The sequence below is a fragment of the Penaeus chinensis genome, chromosome 26, assembly GCF_019202785.1.
Source record: "Penaeus chinensis breed Huanghai No. 1 chromosome 26, ASM1920278v2, whole genome shotgun sequence".
NCBI classification, from domain to species: domain Eukaryota; kingdom Metazoa; phylum Arthropoda; class Malacostraca; order Decapoda; family Penaeidae; genus Penaeus; species Penaeus chinensis.
This window is the reverse complement of record NC_061844.1, coordinates 6,570,798-6,580,797: the sequence shown is the minus strand read 5'-3', so window position 1 is coordinate 6,580,797 and position 10,000 is coordinate 6,570,798. Positions and strand designations below refer to the sequence as shown.

The 10,000-nt window shown below is 46.1% G+C and overlaps 3 protein-coding genes across 3 annotated transcripts in view; all 3 read left to right on the top strand.

Moving 5' to 3' along the window:
• Nucleotides 1-229, top strand: part of LOC125039149 (histidine-rich glycoprotein-like) — an 864-nt gene extending 635 nt beyond the window's left edge. The window contains exon 2 of the mRNA XM_047632908.1: nt 1-229. This exon is cut by the window's left edge and continues 420 nt beyond it. Within this exon, the coding sequence (XP_047488864.1) occupies nt 1-138 (138 nt within the window). The 3' untranslated portion in view covers nt 139-229.
• Nucleotides 230-2,287: 2,058 nt separating this feature from the next.
• LOC125039148 (uncharacterized histidine-rich protein DDB_G0274557-like) lies at nt 2,288-3,174 on the top strand. Its single transcript, XM_047632907.1, has 2 exons — nt 2,288-2,311; nt 2,519-3,174. The coding sequence occupies exons 1-2, from the start codon at nt 2,300-2,302 to the stop codon at nt 3,086-3,088; spliced, it is 582 nt and encodes a 193-aa protein (XP_047488863.1). The 5' UTR covers nt 2,288-2,299; the 3' UTR covers nt 3,089-3,174.
• Nucleotides 3,175-5,201: 2,027 nt separating this feature from the next.
• On the top strand, nt 5,202-5,996 carry LOC125039150 (uncharacterized histidine-rich protein DDB_G0274557-like). Its single transcript, XM_047632909.1, has 2 exons — nt 5,202-5,232; nt 5,373-5,996. The coding sequence occupies exons 1-2, from the start codon at nt 5,221-5,223 to the stop codon at nt 5,925-5,927; spliced, it is 567 nt and encodes a 188-aa protein (XP_047488865.1). The 5' UTR covers nt 5,202-5,220; the 3' UTR covers nt 5,928-5,996.
• Nucleotides 5,997-10,000: the final 4,004 nt, after the last annotated feature.

Below are 10,000 nucleotides of genomic sequence, written 5' to 3'. Positions count from 1 at the left end.
GCTGACCCCGTTGCTGAGGCTGAACCCAGCTATGGCTACGGTTACAAGACCTACCACCCACGCACCTACCACTCCTACCGCCCACACTCCTACCACGCCTATCCTTCTTACGGCCACACCCACTACGGCTACCACTGAGGCACCAGGAGAATCATAACTTAATCCCATTTTCATGAGCTTTACTAACAGAGCAAAACTTCTATAGCAGAAAATAAACATTTTTATACAAGATCTCTTTCATTAAAATTTTACGTACTCCCCCCACCCCCAAACAAAAAAAAAAATCATTATTACACATGTACATGAATAGTCTTCATTATGATAAAGGTAGAGAAAAGTATGAATTAAAAAAGGAATGAAAGAATGAGATGCCTGTGACGTGTTACTCCAGAAACATCGCATATCAAAACGCATTACTGTGTGAGAAAATATGTTGCTGTGTGTATGTGCAGAAAATGTTACAGGATCTTTTTTTTCGCCGTCCACCTCTTTACTGTAAATATAACATTCGTGATCATTGTGGCCTCCTCCTCTTTTCGTTCCCTCCACGCTGCTCCTCTTTCTCGTCCTTCCTCTCTTCTTTCTGCTCCCCATCCTATCTCTCGTCGTCCCACTCTTCCTCTTTCTCCTCGTTTCTCGTCCTCCCACTTTCTTCCTCATCCTCTTTCTTCTCCGCTCTCTCTCGCCCTCTTCTCCTTCCACTCTTCCTCTATCTTCTCTTTTTCGTCCTCCCACTTCCTGTTTTTCCTTCTCTTTTTCGTCCTCCCTCTCTTCCTCTTTCTCCTCCTCCTCCCCCTCCTTTTCTTTCTTGTCCTCTCTACTTCTTTCTCCTCCTATCCCTCTATCCCTTCCCCTCCTCGTCATCGTCTTTCTCTGCTTAGTCATCCTTGGTTTCGTTGTCTTCCCCTTCTTTATCTGTCCTCCTTCTTCCTTACTCCTACTCCTACCACTTTTCCTCCTCGTCGTCGTCCTCCTCTGCCTCCTCGTCCCCGTCGTCGTCGTCCTCCCCCTTCTCCTCTTTCCCTCCTCCTCCGTCTCGTCCTCCCCCTCTTCCTCTTTCTTCTCCTCTTCTGACTCATCGTCCCCTTCTTGTCGTCGTCGCCTTCCTCTGCCTCTTCTCCCATGTCGTCTTGGTCCTACTTTTTCTGTGTGTGCTGTGTGGTGCAGCGGTTGCGATCTCGTCCAGCAATCTTGCTGACCTGCGTTTAAATCCCTTGCCGCCAGTGGATGGTAACCCCGGCCATTCCTTGCACACTGGGGATAGCTTAGAAGCAAAATGAAACAGACAGTATATCACAACAAGAATATCCACTGTAACAAATGGAATCAACACTAAACCTTGTCTTCTCTCCTCTTTCTTCATTTCTGCCTCCCCCTTCTCTTCTACTCCTACTCTTCCCACTCTTCCTCTTTCTCCTCTGCTCTCTCGTCCTCTTTCTCCTCCTCACACTTTTCCTCTTTCTCCTTTTCTTCGTCCTCCCACTCTTCCTCTTTTGACTCCTCTTTTTCGTCCTCCCTCTCTTCCTCTTTCTCCTCCTCCTCCTCCTCTTTCTCGTCCTCTCTCTTTTTCCTCCCTCTCTTCCTTCCCCTCCTCGTCATCATCGTCCTCTTCTGCTTCGTCGACTTTGATGTCACTGTCTTCCCCTTCTTTTTTTGTCCTCCTTCTTCCTTACTCCTACTCCTACCACTTTTCCTCCTCTTAGTCGTCGTCCTCCTCTGCCTCGTCGTCCCCATCGTCGTCGTCCTCCCCCTTCTCCGCTTTTCCTCCTCCGTCTCGTCCTCCCCCTCTTCCTCTTCTTCTTACTCGTCTTCTCCTTCTTGTCGTCGTCGCCTTCCCCTGCCTCTTCGTCCATGTCTTGGTTCTACTCTTCCTCCCTCTCTTTCCCCTCTGCCTCCTCTTGTTCTTCCTTCTTTTCTGCCTCCCCCTTCTCCCCTACTCCCACTCTTTTAACCATTTCTTCATCGTCATCGTCCAATGTCTCTTCGTCCTGCTTCCCTACCCCCCCCCCCCCCTTCTTCTCCTTGTCGTCGTCGTCCTTCTCTTTTTCCACTACCTCCCCCTCACTCCCTTCACTCCTCCTTTTCCTTCTCTTCCTCCTCCTCTTCCTTCTACTCATTCCCCCTCTCGTCCCCTCACTCCTCTGCCTCCTCCCTTTACCCACGTGTCCCCGCCCTTCCTTTCGTTCTCACGGGTCTATGGGCGGATCCTTCAAGGCCTTCGAGCAGTTTCCAGTATATAAGGCGTCGCACGCCTGCCTGGAATCACATCGCCCTGTTCCGTCTTACCAATCCTGCAGAGATGAAGTACTTGGTGAGTCCAACACTTGGCTGTTTTCTCGTTCTTTCTTTGTAACCCGGTGATTTTGATCTTTTCTATTTTATACTTTTTTTGTTCGACTTTATAATTATCATTACTATTATTATTATTACTAATATTGTTATTGTAATTATCATTATTACTATTCTCATTTCGCTTGAAAAATGTACGTTTTACTGATATTTTTTGTTTTGATTCTAGGTGTTTGTGCTCCTGGTGGCTGCCGCTTGCGCTTCTGAGGTGGAGAAGCGAGAGGCGGAGCCAAGTCGTGCCTATAACTATGGCTACGGTCTCCACCACCACGCCTACTACCCCCGCACCTACTATCACCCCTACCACAACTCTTACCACCACCACCACAAGAGGTCCGCTGAGCCTGAGGCCGAAGCTGAACCTTCTTACGGTTCCTACCACTACCGAGGCTACTACCGCCCCTATTCCTACGGATACCAACCACACCACTACACTCCCTACGTCCACCACCACCACAAGAGGTCCGCTGACCCCGTTGCTGAGGCCGAACCCAGCTACGGCTACGGCTACAAGTCCTACCACCCCGTGTATCCCCGTTACTACCACTCCTACCACCCACACTCCTACTCCCCCTACGCCCACAGCCACCACAAGAGGTCCGCTGACCCCGTTGCTGAGGCTGAACCCAGCTATGGCTACGGTTACAAGACCTACCACCCACGCCCCTACCACTCCTACCGCCCACACTCCTACCACGCCTATCCTTCTTACGGCCACACCCACTACGGCTACCACTGAGGCACCAGGAGAATCATAACTTAATCCCATTTTCATGAGCTTTACTAGCAAAGCAAAACTTCTTTAGCAAAAAATAAACATTATTTTTCATACAAAACCTCTCTCATTAAACTTCCACGTACTGCCCCCAAATCCTTATTACACACGTACATGAATAGTCTTGATTATGACAAAGGTAGCGAAAAGTACGAATGAAAATAGGAATGAATGAATGAGATGCATGTGACGTGCTTCGATCACATTCTTATTCTCAAATTCATTCTCATTCTCAAATCATACCTTTTGTTTCACACGCCTATCTCATTGCCACATTGTCAAAGATTCCCTCTTATCTCATTAGCGTCTTGTGGTCTGCAAATGACCGAGATTTTCCTACTGGAACTTACACGTTCATAAAATCTTTTGATCCTTGTTTATATCTGTATCTTCATTTGATATGCAAGTCCCCATATCTTTTATCAAATAATTGTATAATAACGTTCATTATAGATTTATCAAATTTCCTTTAACAGAGAAAAATGCAGTAACTGCAGTAGGGCTAAAAACAAACTTAAAATCCTTGTGTATATCCATACACCTATTTTTGTCTGTATGCATTCTCTCTCCTGTGCACCTACATTTTTATCTCTCACCACACATACACAAATAACCTGACTCTCATATTCTTTCTTGCTCTCTATTTATCTGTTTATCCACCTTTCCCTGTCCCTCTCACTCATTCTTTCACTTTCTCTTTTTCTCTCAATTTCCCTCTTTTTTCTTTTACTTTATCTCTCTCTCTCTGGCCACATAATCTCTCTACCAATCTATTTTCCCCTTTTTCTACCATGCCCAGGTACCTTTACCTCCAGCAACATCGCATATCAAAACGCATTACTGTTTGAAAATATATATATATGTATGTGTGTGTGCGGAAAATCTTATACGGATCTCTTTTTTTCGCCGACCACATCTTTACTGTAAATATAGCATTCGTAATAATTGTGGCCTCCTCTTTTCGCCCCCACCCCGCTCCTCTTTCTCGTCCTCCCTCTCTTCTTTCTCCTCCTCCCCCTCCTATTTCCCGTCGTCCCGCTCTTCCTTTTTCTCCTCAGCTCTCTCTCGTCCTCTTTCTCCTGCCACTCTTCTTCTTTCTCCTCTTTTTCGCCCTCCCACTCTTCCTATTTTTCGTCCTTCCTCTCTTCCTCTTTCTCCTCTTCCTCCCCTCCTCCTCTTTCTCGTCCTCTCACTTTTCCTCTTTCTCCTCTTTTTCGTCTTCCCTCTCTTCCTCTTTCTCCTCTTCCTCCCCTCCTCCTCTTTCTCGTCCTCTCACTTTTCCTCTTTCTCCTCTTTTTCGTCTTCCCTCTCTTCCTCTTTCTCCTCCTATCCCTCTCTTCCTTCCCCTCATCATCGTCCTCCTCTGCTTCGTCGTCTTTGATGTTGTTGTCTTCCCCTTCATTCTCCTTCTTCTGTCCCCATCCTTATTCCCTACTCCTACTCCTACCCTTTTTCCTCCTCGTCGTCGTCCTCCTCTGCCTCGTCGTCCTCCTCTGCCTCGTCGTCCTCCCCTTTCTCCTCTTTTCCCTCCTGTCTCGCTCTCCACCTCTTCCTCTTTCTTCGTACTCGTCTTCCCCTTTCTTGTCGTCGTCGCCTTCCTCTGCTTCTTCGTCCATTTCGTCTTGGTCCTACTCTTCCTTTCTCTCCCCCCCCCCCCCTCTGCTTCGTCGACGTGGTCCTACTCTTCCTCCTCTTCCCTCTCTGCCTCCTCTTGTTCTTCCTTCTCTTCTGCATCCCCTTTCTCCCCTACTCCTACTCTTTTTACATCATTTACTTCTAATCGTCACCCCATGCCTCCTCTTCATCCTGCCCCTCCCCCCCTTCTTCCCCTTTTCGTCGTCGTCCTTCTCTTCTTCCACACCTTTCACTACTCCTCTTGCTCCTCTGATTCCTCCTCTTCCTTCTACTCATTCCTCCTCTCGTCCCCTCACTCCTCCTCCGCCTCCTCCCTTTCCCCACGTGTCCCCGCCCTTCCTTTCGTTCTTACGGGTCTATGGGCGGATCCCTCAAGGCCTTCGAGCAGTTTCCAGTATATAAGGCGTCGCACGCCTGCCTGGAATCACATCGCCCTGTTCCGTCTTACCAATCCTGCAGAGATGAAGTACTTGGTGAGTCCAACACTTGGCTGTTTTCTCGTTCTTTCGTTGTAACCCAGTGATTTTTTTTTTTTTTTTTTTTTAATCGTCTTTATTATTGTAATTTTGTTTGAAAATTTCATGTTTTACTGATATTGTTCTTTTGTTTTTAGGTGTTTGTGCTCCTGGTGGCTGCCGCTTGCGCTTCTGAGGTGGAGAAGCGAGAGGCGGAGCCAAGTCGTGCCTACAACTATGGCTACGGTCTCCACCACCACGCCTACTACCCCCGCACCTACTACCACCCCTACCACAACTCTTACCACCACCACCACAAGAGGTCCGCTGAGCCTGAGGCCGAAGCTGAGCCTTCTTACGGTTCCTACCACTACCGAGGCTACTACCGCCCCTATTCCTACGGATACCAACCCCACCACTACACTCCTTACGTCCACCACCATCACAAGAGGTCCGCTGACCCCGTTGCTGAGGCCGAACCCAGCTACGGCTACGGCTACAAGTCCTACCACCCCGTGTATCCCCGTTACTATCACTCCTACCACCCACACTCCTACTCCCCCTACGCCCACAGCCACCACAAGAGGTCCGCTGACCCCGTTGCTGAGGCTGAACCCAGCTATGGCTACGGTTACAAGACCTACCACCCACGCCCCTACCACTCCTACCAACCACACTCCTACCACGCCTATCCTTCTTACGGCTACCACTGAGGCATCAGGAGAATGATAACTTAATCCCATGTTCATGAGCTTTACTAGCAAAGCAAAACTTCTTTAGCAAAAAATAAACATTATTTTTCATACAAAACCTCTCTCATTAAACTTCCACGTACTGCCCCCAAATCCTTATTACACACGTACATGAATAGTCTTGATTATGACAAAGGAAGCGAAACGTACGAATGAAAATAGGAATGAATGAATGAGATGCATGTGACGTGCTTCGATCACATTCTTATTCTCAAATTCATTCTCATTCTCAAATCATACCTTTTGTTTCACACGCCTATCTCATTGCCACATTGTCAAAGATTCCCTCTTATCTCATTAGCGTCTTGTGGTCTGCAAATGACCGAGATTTTCCTACTGGAACTTACACGCTCATAAAATCTTTTGATCCGTGTTTATATCTGTATCTTCATTTGATATGCAAGTCCCCATATCTTTTATCAAATAATTGTATAATAACGTTCATTATAGATTTATCAAATTTCCTTTAACAGAGAAAAATGCAGTAACTACAGTAGGGCTAAAAACTAACTTAAAATCCTTGTGTATATCCATACACCTATTTTTGTCTGTATTCATTCTCTCTCCTGTGCACCTACATTTCTATCTCTCACCACACATACACAAATAACCTGACTCTCATATTCTTTCTTGCTCTCTATTTATCTGTTTATCCACCTTTCCCTTTCCCTCTCACTCATTCTTTCACTTTCTCTTTTTCTCTCACTTTCCCTCTTTTTTCTTTTACTTTATCTCTCTCTCTCTGGCCACATAATCTCTCTACCAATCTATTTTCCCTTTTTTCTACCAAGCCCAGGTACCTTTACCTCCAGCAACATCGCATATCAAAACGCATTGCTGTTTGAAAATATATATATATATATATATATATATATATATATATATATATGTATGTGTGTGTGTGCGGAAAATCTTACACGGATCTCTTTTTTTTCGCCGACCACTTCTTTACTGTAAATATAGCATTCGTAATAATTGTGGCCTCCTCTTTTCGCCTCCACCCCGCTCCTCTTTCTTGTCCTCCCTCTCTTCTTTCTCCTCCTCCCCCTCCTATTTCCCGTCGTCCCGCTCTTCCTCTTTCTCCTCAGCTCTCTCTCGTCCTCTTTCTCCTCCCACTCTTCCTCTTTCTTCTCTTTTCGCCCTCCCACTCTTCCTCTTTTTCGTCCTCCCTCTCTTCCTCTTTCTCCTCTTCCTCCCCTCCCCCTCTTTCTCGTCCTCTCACTCTTCCTCTTTCTCCTCTTTTTCGTCCTCCCTCTCTTCCTCTTTCTCCTCCTCTTTCTCGTCCTCTCACTCTTCCTCTTTCTCCTCCTATCCCTTTCTTCCCCTCCTCATCATCGTCCTCTGCTTCGTCATCTTTGATGTCATTGTCCTCCCCTTCCTTCTCCTTTTTCTGTCCCCATCCTTATTCCCTACTCCTACTCCTACCACTTTTCCTACTCGTCGTCGTCCTCCTCTGCCTCGTCGTCTTCCCCCTTCTCCTCTTTTCCCTCCTTCTGCCTCGCTCTCTCCCTCTTCCTCTTTCTTCTTACTCGTTTTCCCCTTTCTTGTCGTCGTCGCCTTCCTCTGCTCTTTATCCATTTCGTTTTGGTCCTACTCTTCCTTTCTCCTTCTCCTCTGCTTCGTCGACGTGGTCCTACTCTTCCTCCTCTCCCCCCTTTGCCTCCTCTTCCTTTTCTTTCTCTTCTCCCCTACTCCTACTCTTTTTACATAATTTCCTCCTCATTGTCGCCCCATGCCTCCTCTTCATCCTGCCCCCCCACCCCCCACCCCACCCTTCTTCCCCTTTTCGTCCTTCTCTTCTTCCACCTCCCCACCCTCTCCCTTCATCCTCCTTTCCCTTCTCTGCCTCTTCTTTCTTCTACTCATTTCCTCCTCCTCCACCTCCTCCCTTTCCCCCACGTGTCCCCGCCTTTTCTTTCGTTCCTACGGGTCTATGAGCGGATCCCTCAAGGCCTCCGAGCAGTTTCCAGTATATAAGACGTCGCACGCCTGCCTGAAATCACATCGCCCTGTTCCGTCTTACTAATCCTGCAGAGATGAAGTACTTGGTGAGTCCAACACTTGGCTGTTGTCTTGTTCTTTCTTTGTGACCTGGTGATTTTGATCTGTTATTTGTTGTTCTTTTTATTCGACTTTATTATTGTTATTTTGTTTGAGAAAAATACGTTTTACTGATATTGTTCTTTTGTTTTTAGGTGTTTGTGCTCCTGGTGGCTGCCGCTTGCGCTTCTGAGGTGGAGAAGCGAGAGGCGGAGCCAAGTCGTGCCTACAACTATGGCTACGGTCTCCACCACCACGCCTACTACCTCCGCACCTACTACCAACCCCTACCACAACTCTTACCACCACCACCACAAGAGGTCCGCTGAGCCTGAGGCCGAAGCTGAACCTTCTTACGGTTCCTACCACTACCGAGGCTACTACCGCCCCTATTCCTACGGATACCAACCCCACCACTACACTCCTTACGTCCACCACCACCACAAGAGGTCCGCTGACCCCGTTGCTGAGGCCGAACCCAGCTACGGCTACGGCTACAAGTCCTACCACCCCGTGTATCCCCGTTACTACCACTCCTACCACCCACACTCCTACTCCCCCTACGCCCACAGCCACCACAAGAGGTCCGCTGACCCCGTTGCTGAGGCTGAACCCAGCTATGGCTACGGTTACAAGACCTACCACCCACGCACCTACCACTCCTACCAACCACACTCCTACCACGCCTATCCTTCTTACGGCCACACCCACTACGGCTACCACTGAGGCACCAGGAGAATGATAATTTAATCCCATTTTCTTTCATAAGCTTTACTATCAAAGCAGAAAATAAACGTTTTTCATACAAGACTTTCTTCTCATTAAACTTCTACTTCTAAGTAAGAACATGAATGAATGAGATGGAGTGATGTGCTTCGATCACATTCTCATTCTCAAAATCATTCTCATTCTCAATCATACCTTTCATTTCACACTCCTATGTTTACAAATCTCTCTGCGCCGGAAACTACAACAGAAGCTCTGAGTTAACTAGCCAAGTAATGTAACCGCAATGTAAGAAGGATTTGAACAGCCACAGAAGCCAGACTGAGTGACCACAAGCCACAATGTCACAGACAGATTCCCTTCTATCTCTTTGGCGTCCTGTGGTCTTCTAATGACCGAGATTTTCCTTCTGGAATTTACACGGCTTTCCTTCTTAATATCTATTGAACTTTTTTATATACATAATTGTAATCGTTTGATATGTAAGTCCCCCTCTCTTTTATTAAAGCATTGTATGATAACGTTCATTATAGATTTATCAAAGTTTCTTCTAGAGAGAATAATGCAGTAACTGCAGTGCTAAAAACATCCTTGTGTATTTCCATACACCTATTTTTGTCTATCAATTCACTCTCCTCTGTACCTATATTTCTATGCCTCACCACACATACAGAAATGGCTTGAAACGTATCTTTCTGATTCACCCATACTCTTGCATCCTTTTTTATCTATTTATCTATTACTTTCTCTTCCTCCATCTTTCACCCTTTTTTCTTTCCCTTTCCTTCTTATTTTTTTCTTACACTTTCTCACTTTCTCGTTCCTTCTCTCTTCTTCCCTCCTATCCCCTCTCATCCCATACCTAGACAAACAGCTTTAGATATACCCATCTCTCTCTGACCACATAGTGTCTCTACTCATCTATTTTCTAATTTATAAACCTACATTCCTTATCTCTCATTCTTTCACTTTCTCTATTTTTTTTTTCATATTCTTTTTTTCTTTCACTTTCTCTCTCTCTCTGACCACATAATGCCTCTACTCATCTATTTCCTAATTTATAATGCTACATGCCAAGGTACATATCAGAACGCATTACAGTTTGAAAGTGAAAAATAAATAAATGCAGAAAATTCTACACGGATTTCCTTTTTCTTTTTTGCAATTATTATTAGAACATTATCTAGGTTATTCAACCCTTTCCCTCTTTTAGTTTTCGATATTAAATGCAAATTTCAGAATGCTGCCCTTATGAATAATCATACATT